The sequence below is a fragment of the Saccopteryx leptura genome, chromosome 8 (assembly GCF_036850995.1).
Source record: "Saccopteryx leptura isolate mSacLep1 chromosome 8, mSacLep1_pri_phased_curated, whole genome shotgun sequence".
NCBI lineage: Eukaryota > Metazoa > Chordata > Mammalia > Chiroptera > Emballonuridae > Saccopteryx > Saccopteryx leptura.
The window spans coordinates 49,356,261-49,371,349 of NC_089510.1; the positions used below are offsets into that span (position 1 = coordinate 49,356,261).

Sequence of the window (15,089 nt, forward strand, 5' to 3'; positions counted from 1 at the left end):
GTAAAAAAACAAAATGGGAACAAATACAATATTTAAAATAAAGAACAAGTAAATATAAATCAACAAACTGACCAGTATTTCAATGGGAACTATGGACCTGCTTTTGGCTAATGAGATGGCAATGTCCGGTTCCATATTTGTCACTGCTAGCTGTAACAAGTGATATGACACACTTCCAAAGCCGTGACACGTGCGTCCCACGTCACCAGAAGCAGTACTGTATGTGAGCAGCTCCGTGCTTTGCAGTGCCGCCACATACAGTGCTCCTCTCACTGACCACCAATGAAAGAGGTGCCCCTTCCGGAAGTGCAGCGGGGGCTGGATAAATGGCCTCAGGGGGCTGCATGCGGCCTGCAGGCCGTAGTTTGGGGACCCCTGCACTAACCTGTGTGCCATTTCAGAGTAGTGATCACTTCTTATTTTTTATAAGTGCCTTGACTTGGTGAGCCCAGGGGTTTGAACCAGCGACCTCAGCATTCCAGGTCGACGCTTCATCCACTGCGCCACCACAGGTCACCCCTTACTTATTTTTATATCCCTTAATATTGACATAGTTCCTAGCCCAGAGGAAAGTCTCAGTTTGCAGAGGTGGGAAAAGTAGAGAAAGGAGAAAGGAACAGAACTGTATGGCTCATTAATGGCAGAACCTTGACTATATAAGCCCAGATCTCCTGACTTCTCCACTGTACCCTAACACAGAGATGACCTCCAAACAACCATGCATAGGATCCCCTAAAGAAATTGTGTAAGAAACAAAAATAAATGAAGTGTGGCAATTGTTGGTTTCTAGGGGCAGATGAAAGAGAGACATTAGGAGACATAAGAAAGGTCACTTAAGTCGTATTGGTCGTGGTGGGGTAGTGACAGTAGTGTTGAATCACAGATTCAAAGAAAATTGTTTAAGAAAGGAAAAAGCATAGTCAAAAATACCAAATGATCCTTTTCTACAGGCAGTGTTTCTCTAGTCTCTTATACCAGTGAGACCCAAGGCACGGAAAGGTAACTTTTTAAAACTATAAATTAGGATATTTTAATTTACATTTCACAGTATTTTAAATAATCAGTCATAGCAGTGGCTCAAAAATATACTGTTCACAAAAATTAGAGGATATTTCAAAATGAATATGAAGCGATAAAATATCTCCTAATTTTTGTGAGCAGTGTAATATTGCAATGTTCAGTAAACTTTACAATACAAAACAAAGTCACTATAGTAAGTAGTTGAGCTGAACAAAAATATGCACAATAAACGAAATCTGAACCAAAAAGCGACAACTGGAAAACACAATCACTTGTATGTACTGATAGCAACAAAATACATGAAATACTGAAGGTCTTACCTTAAATCTCTTGTCCTGCAATACTTTCTTGATGGCAACCAGTTCTCCTGAATCACAAAGTTTGGCTTGATATACCACACCAAATGAGCCATTTCCAATCACTTTAGTGTCTGTATAGCTGACTTCTTGTGGCCTGTCTGGACCCTGCCCAGGAGTTGCTACCACTGTGGTCACCTTACTGCCATCCTTGTCTCCTAAAAGAAAAAAGGTATATATAAAACAAATGAGAACTGTAAAGAATTAAATAGAGAAAATTGCCAAAGTATACAAATTAAACTGTATACACTTGGCCACAAGCTACATTTAAATGTGTATTTTAAGTTTATCACATAGAATTACTTCAACTATTTGTTTCAATTTAAGTATTTTTTTTTCAATTTAAGTATTTTTTAACCAATATTTATTTAGTCATTCCAAAGATCAGGCACCATGCTTTATACATGTGACTCCATTGGAAACAATACCACCATGAAGTTTGTAGAACTGTGCCCATATTAAACATAATGGGAAGAAAGGTGGATCCTACCAGTGTTTGAATCTTATCTGTCCAACTTTAAAGGCTCTAGTTATTTCCTCAAGGATTCCTTACTTTACTTGAAAATAAAATATGTGAAGCTGACAATGTCTAAATATGCTAACTATATTCAATAATTTTGCTTCTAGAAAGGTAAGGCTTTTGAAGTTTTTTGGTTCTCTGTGTCTTATTTCTTTTTAAGAACAACAGAATGCCTCTCAGAGAAAGATCAGGTGAAGAAAAGGAAAGGGGAAAGAATGTTAATTGGGGGGTAAAAATAGAAAATCTTAAAAGCAAATCAAACTTACTCTGAACTTAGCCTCAGTCATAAGTAGCTCACTGGCCCTGGGGTCTCTGCCTACTCATGGCCCTCTCCATACCATTTGCCTTCCTTTCTCCTGATTCAAAAACAATTCAAGGACTCCAATTCAAGCTCAAGAACCACTTCCTACCTGACCAGGCGTACTTCACTATTATCTTTTTCTCTGAATTCTTAACTATTCTAAACCATTCTATGCTACCTAGCACCAGATTTTAGAACTTTAACTGTTCTTTTATTGATTTAAGGATACACACAGACTTTAGTGACTTGTGCTTCTTTCTCTCTTCCCTGACATTCTAAAACCAATTCTCAGTACTGTACTAATATTAGTCCATACACAATGATTAAGCTACACATTTTTCCTTTTATCTTCTACTACTTTATCAATTTCATTTTTGAGATGCTAACTGAACTCATACTAACCTAAAAGAGAAACTAATGTAATATTTAACTATAAATAGCAAATCAAGATTATGAAGTATTCATTTGTACCTCATATATACAAAGATCAAAAATATAATCTAACTTTTCAATGGTTTGAGTGTTTTTCCCCTACCAGATATAAAACTTCAAGATAAATGAATACTCTAATATTTGTGGCATATTACAACCAATATTTAAAGCCATTTAAGTTCACAGAGCTATTAATATAATCAAAAGTCAATAGCCACACTATATTACATTTGGCCAGCTATATAACATATTGTATATGTCTTTAGTTCCAAAGTAATATACCCTAATAGGTATGATTTAGTTAGCACAAATCCAGCATACCGTATAGAAAAAATAACTCAAATCTTGTCAATACCATCATAACTTACAACAGTATCACACATATGCTTTAAATGTATACAAACCCAAGCACAAGCCAACACATAAAAAGCTCTCAAATGCTCCGTTCACATCTCACTTGTGAGTAAAATAAACCTTAAATATCCTTGCTAAAAAACTAATTTAATCCAAGCTGACTTCTAAATCATCATAAAGATTAAAATCCAAAGTACTGAATACATTTTCTTATAATCCAATTGTCCCCCAAAAAATAAAAAGCAGAAGTAATTTCAAACAGTCTGACTCTTCCCTACATCATCCAAGTTAAACCAGATGGCAAAAAAAGAAAGAAAGAAAAAATAATCAAGAACTATGAATTAACAATTCTACTGAACAAATTGCTTGTAAAACTTCACAGGCCTAATTCACAAAAACAAAGCTTAATTAAGATAGATTAATAGCTTTTTAAAACAACTGTTGTACTCCATAATTTTAATTGAAAACAAAAGCTGTCTGGGATATAATAAAAACTTATGCTTTTCTACAATATAACCATATTTCGGTAACAAAAACAGTAATCACAGCTTTGTACTTACTCCGATAAGAGAAGTTAAACAACCTAAGATTACCTATGTAATGACTTTCCCCTATTGTCTCCTCTGAGGCTGCATTTCTAAAAAAAAGTTAAATCTCAGAGAAATAGATTCACAGCCTCAATAATCAGCTATGAGCCTGACCAGGCAGTGGCACAGTGAATAGAGCATCAAACTGGGACGCGGAGGACCCAGGTTTGAGCGCGGGCTCATCTGGTTTGAGAACAGCTCACCACTTGAGCCCAAGATCGCTGGCTCGAGATCACTCAGTCTGCTGTAGCAACACTCTCCCCCACCCCCCGTCAAGGCACATATGAGAAAGCAATCAATGAACAGCTAAGGTGCTGCAACAAAGAATTGATGCTTCTCATCTCTCTCCCTTCCTGTCTGTCTGTTCCTATCTGTCCCTCTCTGACTCTGTCATCAAAAAAAAAAAAAAAAAAAAAAAAAGAGAGAAGCTCTATGAAAGCTATCCACCCCAACTCTGAGATTTATCTCTTTAACCTCAACTGCTATATACTTTGGAATAGCTATCTTAGAATCATGCTTTGCACATAAGAAAATGTGCAAATGGACAATTCTGCAAAAATACTAAAAGTAGAGAGAGAGACAGGTCTTATAGATGCTATCAACTGAAAAGAGACTCTTGAGGAGTCTTAATTTGAAACTGATTGGATATGGACAAAGACCAATCCTCTCACCTTCAAGTACATCTAGTAAAAAAACTACTTAACCATCTTAGCAGAAATTAAAAGATTACTATACTTCACCCGACCAGGTGGCAGAGTGGATAGAGAGTCAACTAGGACACAGAAGAACCAGGTTCAAAATCCTGAGGTCACTGGCTTGAGCACAAGCTCTCCACCTTGAGTGCAGGCTCACCAGCTTGAGCGTGGTGGGATCACAGACATGATCCCATGGTCACTGGCTTGAGCCCAAAGGTTGCTTGCTGGCTTGAGCAAGGGGTCACTGGTTCAGCTAGAGACATCTCGCTCCCGCCCTGCCCCATCAAGGCATATATAAGAAGTAATCCGTTAACAACTAAAGTGCCACAACTATGAGTTGATTCTTCTCATCTCTCTCCCTCCCTGTCTGTTTCTGTTTCATCAGATATCTGAAAGAGCAGAGTGATAAAGAACAGCAAGATATTACTGGGGATGACTTGGCATGAGCATTTGTAGCACATGAGACAGTCAGCAGCTAGTGTGCCAAGGAAAAGCATGTCATCACTTGGCATTGTAATTTGCTGAGTTAGCAGGAAAATAACAGATGTATAAAATTTCACTGTACAGTCAACTTTCCAATTCATTGTTTCATCTATTCTAACACTTATAATAAATGTAGAGATATATTATGTTTACTATGCAAATGAAAAAAGTAATACTAAGAGAGAATATGTTGTCCAATACCATAAAGCTTTAGCACAGTGGTTCTCAACCTGTGGGTCGCGACCCCGGCGGGGTATTTTCCGATGGCTTTACACGACCCCTGTGTTTTGGTCCTTCGACCCCCGCTGGGGTCGCAACCCACAGGTTGAGAACCGCTGCTTTAGCAGAACTCTTCACCTGGCTCATACTGTCTAAGCTATATTTTTACAACCTTCCTACTACAGCTGAAAGACTAATTTCAATATACTATATATTAGTCCCTCAAAGTAGCAGATGTTACTGAAAATGTTAAAAAAGTAATAAGTAGTAAGAGAATAAAGGAATGACCTTTTACAGTTTTCAGGTCTCAATTATTCATTTATTAATAGCTAAAAAGTACCTGACCTGTGGTGGCCCAGTGAATAAAGCATTGACCTAGAATTCTGAGGTTGCCAGTTCGAACTCCTGAGCTTGCTGGGTTACAGCACATGTGAGAAGCAACGACCTATGAGTTGATGCTTCCTGTTCCTCTCCCCACTGCTTCTCTCTCCCTCTCTCTCTCTCTCTTTCTCAAATCAATAAAATATTTTAATAAATAAATGGCTAAAAAGCTCTTTCTAAAGATACGCTGGCAGCATTAGGTTTTAAAACTTATCACCCCCAAAAGCATATGGAAAGCAAAAATGTGAAACAATTGATTCTGTGATATTCAAACATTTAATATTTGGTACTAGAAGTGGGATAATTTTGGATCTTGGCAATAGAGCAGCATTTTAAACTCTGCTACCAAAAGAGACCAAAATACACATGAAAACCTAGTAATCATAACAAATCTGTCCAGTCTTTTGAAAGAATTTATCGCTCTACCCAATGCTCAACTTCCCAGAATACATGGTATAGTGAGTCTCAAACCAATTACAATAAAATTGGTCTCCCAAAAATGCGGCTGTCTCCCGGGAGCAACAACAGCAGAACAGCGGAACAGTGAGGGTTCCCAGCCCTCTCTCCGGAGAACTCCTGGGAAACTCTATCTCAATTAAAATTTCATCAGGTGGTATTAATTTCTTATTATAAGTAGAACGCAGAATTAAATCCCCTACTCTTTACCACAACAAATAAATCTTAAATATATAAATCACAATAGGCTCCCCATGAAACAATGAAAAGATGGACTACAACAGAGCAACCACTTTTTTTTTTTAAGTGAGAGGAGGGCAGATAGAGAGATCCCCACAACTGCCCCAACCTGGATCCTCCCAGCAACCCTGCCTAGGGCCAATGCTGGAATAATTGAGCTATCCTCAGTGCCTGGGAGTGATACTCAAAGCAAATGAGTGAGCCTCTGACTGCAGGAGGGGAAAAGAGAGAGAAGGGGAAGAGGGAGGGGAGAGAAGCAGATGGTCGCTTTCTTATGTGTCCTGACCGGGGATCAAACTCACTGAGCCAATGGACCAGGGCCACAAACACTTTCTATTGAAGGCTGTTAAATATAGAATCCAATTTTTACAAAAGTCTTACGCTTATCCCAAAACAGTGTGTACAACACAGGTGTGTGCCTGTAATCAACACTTTATGGTTACACTTTCAGGTCTTCTGAAGTTACTCCTCAAACCAATCTGCCCAGAGATGAACATATATTACAGCATGACATGCACAGTCCAAATCCAAAGTGTGGACTGACCACCCAAAAAAACCAAAGGCCACTTCAAGCATGTTCAATTATTTAGGAAGTACCTGACACTGACATTCTCATTTTATATGAATGATAAATCTCAAAATTGAACATACTGTAGCCATTTAATTTAATATTTCTTAAGATTTATGAGCCATGAAAAAACAACAGTTAACACTTTTTAACTGAGAGGCTTTTAGAGATGTTAATAAGCCAAACTACTAATACAAACTGAATGAACCAGTAATGACTCTCTATTAAATCTTCCTTTAACTCAAGTTTAAGTCTCCAGGTAGAAAAGAGAGTATAAACTCTGTCAAAAAAAAAGCCCAGAGAAACCACATACCACCATCTATGACTACAAGGAAGACACAAAGGATTTCTATGAGGTTTCTGACTAACAATAGTATTGGTAGAGAAAATTGCATTGCCTATTGCTTCTCTAGCAGGAAGAGAAATACCAGATAGCTACTTTTATAGATGTTTAACAATATAACAAACGTTCTTTTTTTTTTTTTTTTGACATGGAGAATCAGAGAGAAGGTCAGAAAGGGACAGAGACAGGAAGGGAGATGAGAAGCAGTAATTCTTCATTGCGGCATCTTAGTTGTTCACTGATTGCTTTCTCATATGTGCCTTGACCAGGAGGCTACAGCAGAGCAACTGACCCCTTGCTCAAACCAGTGACCTTTGGGCTCAAACAACCATGAGGTCGTGTCTGATCCCATGCTCAAGTCAGTAACCCCGTGCTCAAGCTGGCAACCTCAGGGTTTTGAACTTGGGTCCTCTGCTCTATCCACTGCGCCACTGCCTGGTCAGGCAGCAAACATTCTATTGAAAAGTATTATGGCCCTGGCCAGTTGCTCAGTGGATAGAGCACTGGCCCAGCAAGTGGACATCCCAGGTTTGATCTGTGGTCAGGGTACACATGAGAGGTGACCATCTGCTTCTCTTCCCCTCCCTTACCCCCTCCCCTTCTTTCTCTTCCCCTCTCACAGGCAGTGGCTCAATTAGTCCGAACATCAGCCCCAGATAGGGGTTGCCAGGTGGATCCTGGTTGGGAAGAATCTGGGAGTCTCTCTCTCTTTCTTCCCTGCCCTCACTTTAAAAAAAAAGTATTATATAAATTATTCAAAAAAAAAACTAAGAAAAAATAGACATGCTTAAGATAGTCCGAAGGGTAAAAAGACCAACCATTGTCAAATTTTCAGTTTCTTAAATCAAAGTTCAAAAAACTGTTCATCATAAATAACTGGTTAAGGAACTTCTATTAAAAACAAGATGTTCTCCCCAAAATAAAGGAAATAGCTTAGAAACACAAAAACAACATAAAAATTAATAAACAAAAGAAATAAAAGAAATTGAGGTCCACAAAATCAGTTACGCAGATTTTAAAATAAACTTATTCTTGTCATGAAATAGGGGCTCTACTCTATGATGTGGAAGCTCTAACTAGAGTGTAACAGTTCAATACATTGGAGCAAAACTATGAGGAAAGAAAGGGAATGCCAACCAAGCAGCTCAACCAGTCATGTCAACCCTAATGATCAACAACATTTAAAAAAAAAAAATTAAGGCAATTTCCATGTAACCTTAATGTGATAAAAAATCTCTCTAGCAGACACTTTTCCCTTTAGACAACATTCATTCCCATATGAGTCTATCTAAAAGATTGGAAGAGACAAAACAAAAGAATTACTAATTTTTCTTTGGAAAAAGAAAGAATAAACAAAAGGAGAGGCAGAGAAAACAAGGAGTGGAGATGTTGTGATGATTAAGTAACAGGTTAGGCAGGTTTTTTTAAGTGTATGCCATTCAGTTGGTGCTCAATAAAGTATAGTTTTTCTGAACTTTAAATTATTGGCAGTGGAAACAGAAAAAAACATTCCTCTGCTCTGCTATGTTCTTTTAACGTGCCCTACTACAATGCTATCATGTTTTCAAATTATTAAGAGTTTAAGCCCTCGCTTGACTAAGAGTTCTCAAGAAAGCCAGACATCCAAATCATTTACATTTCCCTAGTGCTTATTATTATTAGCACAGGGCTCAGAGCACAATGGAAGCTCAGCAAATGTTTATTGTTGAATTTATGTATAATCACCCAAGCAGAATTGTTAGGATTTGAGAACTGACTACTTCATGCTAAACATTAAGCAATGCTTCTGCTTCTTCTAATGCTTGCATTGATCAGATACGAATCTCTAGGGATAAGGTATGTAAAAAGGCCTTGCAAGTAGTAAAAAAGAATAGAAGGCTTACTGAAAAAAATGGCAACAAGCAGCCAAAGCCAATTTGCCTTGTGTGGATTTACTTATAGGTAGGAGAATTACTCTGTTTTATAACCCTGTTTCAAATAATTTCGGTTTCTTTAGAGCATCAATATACAGCAGTGAATAAGAACTGGGCAAGGGACATCTCTGAGTTTTGAGGTTCAATTTGTATCAATATATATGTGAATATATTCCTTAAGTACTGTTTATAGTTTGTAAGCACTGCTCAAAGCAGACAAGAATAACCTGGAATAGTTTACTAGAAATACAAGATTCTAAAAATTTATCCCTAGAGACTCAGTAGGTCTGCAGTGGGGCTCAGAATAACTGTACCTTTAATAAGGACACCGCAAATGATCTTTAATGCAGTTCCAGCTATTGTACTTTAAAAAACCCAGAGGCCCTGGCCGGTTGGCTCAGTGGTAGAGCGTCGGCCTGGCGTGCAGGAGTCTCGGGTTCAATTCCCAGCCAGGGCACAGAGGAGAAGCGCCCATCTGCTTCTTCACCCCTCCCCTTCTCCTTCCTCTCTGTCTCTCTCTTCCCCTCCCACAGCCGATGCTCCATTGGAGCAAGGATGGCCCGGGCACTGGGGATGGCTCCTTTGGCCTCTGCCCCAGGCGCTAGAGTGGCTCTGGTCGCGACAGAGTGATGCCCTGGATGGGCAGAGCATCGCCCCCTGGTGGGCGTGCCGGGTGGATCCCGGTCGGGTGCCTGCGGGAGTCTGTCTGGCTGCCTCCCCGTTTCCAGCTTCAGAAAAATACAAAAACAAAAACAAAAAAAACCCCAGAACACCATTTAATTCCTTTAACAACTCTGTGATGTACTCAGGTTAATCCTTTAACAAATGGAAGAAACTGAGGTGTTCAAAAAGGTGACCCTTTCAATAAAGCATACCCAACAAGATTCAGACCTATTAACTCTAAAACCTGTACCCTACTACATTACTTTGCTTAAGATCATGCCAATAAAAATAACACACAACTGTATTTTCTGCAAAATTGAATATTTCAAGTATTTTAAAGGTTCTGATGCAAGTATCTATATATTAGAAACCCCAATTTTTTTACATCAAAATATACATACTCCTTTTGAACTAATTTTAATTGACTCACTTTTTATCTCTTAAAACCCAAATTTTACTTTTAATGAAACAAACCAAAAAACAACAAAACTTACTTATTTTCAACAATCCAAACTTAAATATTATTTTACTTATAAACCATGAACTGGAATAAAGCATATTTTTCTTTTGTCTAGATCCAGTGAACTAGAATCAAATCAAATCAAGACCAAAATGAATAAATACTTGAGTTGGTCTTAAGCCCTCACCTGAAATAACAAAAAGATATATTTTATCTTTTCTTAATCAAGATGTATTATAAAAACAGGCTTATTTCTTATGAAAGTATGTGTTTATAAAGAACATCATTTAGAAATTTACATTACAATCTTTAAGTCTTAAATACCATTTATCTGCTTGACTTACAAATTTGGACAAAAAGAGTTAATACATTTAAATTTTTGTTAATGAGGAAGTTTGCCATATTACCAAAGAAACAGTACACTGTACAAGAATGGAAACAGTAAATGGTAAACTTAGACTAAAGCAACAAATAATCCCTTTAAAAATACGATGATTCGCCTGACCTGTGGTGGCGCAGTGGATAAAGCGTCGACCTGGAAATGCTGAGGTCGCCGGTTCGAAACTCTGGACTTGCCTGGTCAAGGCATATATGGGAGTTGATGCTTCCAGTTCCTCTCCCCTGTCTCTCTCCCCTGTCTCTCTCTCCTCTCTCCCCTCTCTCTCTCTCTCTCTCTCTCTCTCTCTCTCTCTCTCCCCCTCCCTCCCTCCCTCTCTCTGTCCTCTCTAAAATGAATAAAAAATAAATAATTAAAAAAATATGATGATTCATTGATCCAAATGTCACACTTCTAAAAGTTTCAATCTTGAGCAGCCACAAGTCCAGAAGAAAGGCAGAAAATAGAACTTACAAAGCTTATATATTAGTTCCAGTCTTTAGCGAACACAATATTAAAATTAAAGTTCTACAAATTATTTTTAATGGGTTAGGTCTGTGTTTGGTCTGCCTTCTGACAACTCAAAACCGTGCAATGTAACATCTCCCTCAGTCTTTCCCCTAACCTGTGCACCAAAGTTTTCCCCACCCCTAAATACAAACTGCTGTTCCTATAGCACAGCATACTAACTTACATACACTTTTACATGCACTCCATCTATTTATTATTTTATTTTTTATTTGGAGCGTTAAGTTTAACTGGGTGACAATGATAAATAAGAGTGCATAGGTTTCAGGTAAATGTTTCTATAGCATTTGAACTGTTGATTATGTTGTACACTCATCACCCAACGTCAAATCATTTTCCGTCACCTTATATTTGTCCCTCCTAATGCTATTCTGCCCACCCCTTCCCCCACTCCTCTCCCCAATGACCCCCTCCCCCTGGTAACTCGTTCATTTTAATCGATGTCCATGAGTCTCAGTTTTATATCTCACCTATGTGTAAAATCATACAGTTCTTAGCTTTTTCTAATTTACTTATTTCACTCAGTATAATGTTCTCAAGGTCCATCCATGTTGTCGTAAACATGACTATGTCACTGCTCATGGCTGAGTAGTATTCCATTGTATATATGTACCACATCTTCTTTATCCAGTCCTCTATTGAAGGACACTTTGGTTGTTCCCATATCTTAGCCACTGTGAATAATGCTGTGATGAACATGGGGGTGCATGTGTCTTTATGTACCAATGTTTTCGAGTTTTAGAGGGATGGCCAGTTGAGGGATTGCTGGGTCATATGGTAGTTCTATCCTTAATTTTTGAGGAACCTTCATATTTTATTCCATAATGGTTGTACTAATTTGCATTTTCACCAGCAGTGAATAAGGTTTCCTTTTTCCCTACAGCCACTCCAATGCTGTTATTACCTGTCTTGTTGATAATAGCCAATCTAACAGGTATGAGGTGGTATCTCATTGTAGTTTCAATTCGCATTTCTCGAACACCTAGTGAAGATGAGCATCTTAACATATATCTGTTGGCCATTTGTATGTCCTCTTGGGAGAAGTGTCTTTTCAGGTCCTCTCTCCATTTTTTAATTGGATTGTTTGCCTGTTTGTTGCTGAGCTTTGTGAGTTCTTTATACATTTTTGGATATTAACCCCTTATTGGAGCTGTTGTTTGCAAATATCATCTCCCATTTGGTTGGCTGCCTATTTGTTTTGTGTTGGTTTCCTTTGCTGTGCAGAAACTTTTTAGTTTGATAAAGTTCTATTTATTTATTTTTGCCTTTACTTCCCTTGCCTTTGGGGTCAAATTCATAAATTGTTCTCTACAGCCAAGGTCCATGAATTTAATAACTACATTTTCTTCTATACAATTTATTGTTTCAGATATTATATTTAAGTCTTTGATTCATTTTGAATTAATTTTTGTGCAGGGGGACAAACGGTAAACAAGTTTCATTCTTTTCCATGTGCCTTTCCAATTTTCCCAGCACCATTTTCAATAAAGGTTTCTTTTCTCCATTCTGTGTTTTTGGCTCCTTTGTCCAACGGTATCTATCTATCTATCTATACGGTTTTATTTCTGGGCTCTAGATTTTATTACATTGGTCAGTCTGTCTTTCTGCCAATATCATGCTGTTTTGATTATGGTGGCTCTATAGCATAATTTGAAGTCAGGCAGTGTGATACCTCCGGCTTCATTCTTTTTTCCCAAGTGTTTTTTATGGTTCACTACAAACCTGATGATTTTTTGTTCTATATCTTTAAAAAATGACATTGGGGTTTTGATGAGAATTGCATTAAATTTGTCTATTGCTTTGGGTAATATGGCCATTTTAACTATGTTGATTCTCCCAATCCATGAACATGAAATGTTTTTCAATTTCACTGTCTTTTTCAACTTCTTTCAATAACGTTTTGTAGTTTTCAATATATAGGTCCTTCATATCCTTTGTTAAGTTTATTCCAAGGTATTTTTGTTGTTGTTGTTGCAATTGTAAAAGGAATTGTGTTTTTTCTTTTTAAGTTAATTTTCCAAAGTTTTATCATTGGCATATAGGAAAGTATAATTTTTTTTAATTCATTTTAGAGAGGGAAGAGAAAGAGAGAGAGAGAGAGAGAGAGAGAGAGAAGGACAGGAGGAGTAGGAAGCATCAACTCCCATATGTGCCTTGACCAGGCAAGTCCAGGGTCTTGAACTGGCGACCTCAGCATTCCAGGCCAATACTTTATCCACTGCACCACCACAGGTCAACCGAAAGTATAAATTTTTGTATACTGTGACTTTACTGTATTGGTTTATTGTTTATAATAGTTTTTTGGTGGAGTCGTTGGGATTTTCTATGTACAGGATCATGTCATCTGCAAAAAGTGATAACTTTACTTCTTTCCCGATATGGATGCCTTTTATTTCCTGATCACTCTGGCTAAAACTTCCAGAACTACGTTGAATAAGAGTGGAGAGAGTTGGCAGCCTTCCCTTGTTCCTGATTTTGGAAGAAAAGCCTTCATTCTTACATTATTTATTATGATATTTGCTAATGGTTTGTCATATATAGATTTTTTGTTTCTATTCCGATTTTATTGAGTGCTTTGAACACAAAGGGATGCTGTATCTTATTAAATGCCTTTTCTGCATCTATTTATAGAATCATATGAATTATTTTCTGTTTTGTTGATGTGGTATATTACATTAATTTATTTCCGTATGTTGAACAATCCTTGTGCTATTGGAATGAATCCCACTTGGTCATGATGTATTCTTTCTTAGTATGTTGTTGTATTTCCTCATATTTTGTTTAGAATTTTTGCATCTGTATTCATTAGAGAAACTGGTCTGTAGTTGGTTTTTTAGTGTGTGTTGTTCTTGCCAGGTTAGTATGAGGGTTATGCTGGCCTCATAAACTGTGGTAGAGATTATTCCTTCTTCTTCTATTTTTTGGAAGACTTTGAGAAGGATGGGTACTAAATATTTTTTGAATGTTTGGCAGAATTCACTAGTGTAGCCGTCTGGTCCTGGACTTTTGATTTTGGGGATATTTTTGATAGTTGTTTCTATTTCCTCCCTGCTTATAGGTCTATTAAGGTTTTCTGCTTCTTCATGACTCAGTCTAGGAAGATTGTCTAGTTCTAGGAATTTACCCATTTCTTCTAGGTTGTTCTTGTGCATCTAGACTAACACACCTTTGAAATGCCGGAAGTAATACCTCTAAATGGCATTACCACTGTCAGAGAGCAAATCAATCTTTTTTTTTTTAATAATTTTATTTTTTTAATGGGGCAACATCAATAAATCAGGATACATATATTCAAAGATAACATGTCCAGGTTATCTTGTCGTTCAATTATGTTGCATACCCATCACCCAGTCAGATTGTCCTCTGTCACCTTCTATCAAGGTTTCTTTGTGCCCCTCCCCTTCCCCCTTTCCCTCTCCCTCTTCCCCCTCCCCCCGTAACCACCACACTCTTATCAATGTCTCTTAGTCTCACTTTTATGTCCCACCTACGTATGGAATAATGCAATTCCTGGTTTTTTCTGATTTACTTATTTCACTTCGTATAATGTTATCAAGATCCCACCATTTTGCTGTAAATGATCCAATGTCATCATTTCTTATGGCTGAGTAGTATTCCATAGTGTATATGTGCCACATCTTCTTTATCCAGTCATCTATTGACGGGTTTTTTGGTTGTTTCCATGTCCTGGCCACTGTGAACAATGCTGCAATGAACATGGGGCTGCATGTGTCTTTACGTATCAATGTTTCTGAGCTTTGGGGGTATATACCCAGTAGAGGGATTGCTGGGTCATAAGGTAGTTCTATTTTCAGTTTTTTGAGGAACCACCATACTTTCTTCCATAATGGTTGTACTACTTTACATTCCCACCAACAGTGGATGAGGGTTCCTTTTTCTCCACAGCCTCTCCAACATTTGCTATTACCTGTCTTGTTAATAATAGCTAATCTAACAGGTGTGAGGTGGTATCTCATTGCAGTTTTGATTTGCATTTCCCTAATAACTAAAGAAGATGAGCATCTTTTCATATATCTGTTGGCCATTTGTATTTCTTCCTGGGAGAAGTGTCTGCTCATGTCCTCTTCCCATTTTTTTATTAGATTGTTTGTTTGTTTGTTGTTGAGTTTTATGAGCTCTTTGTATATTTTGGATATTAGGCCCTTATCTGAGCTTTTGTTTGAAAATATCATT

General features: G+C 37.6%; 1 protein-coding gene across 4 annotated transcripts in view; it reads right to left on the reverse strand.

Annotated features, from left to right (window-relative positions):
- Positions 1-15,089, reverse strand: part of GSK3B (glycogen synthase kinase 3 beta) — a 207,564-nt gene that overhangs the window by 129,128 nt on the left and 63,347 nt on the right. For all 4 annotated transcript variants that reach the window (XM_066347732.1, XM_066347731.1, XM_066347730.1 and 1 more), the window contains one exon: positions 1,341-1,534. In XM_066347732.1, coding sequence (XP_066203829.1) covers positions 1,341-1,534 — 194 coding nt within the window. The remainder of the gene's footprint in view (positions 1-1,340; positions 1,535-15,089) is intronic.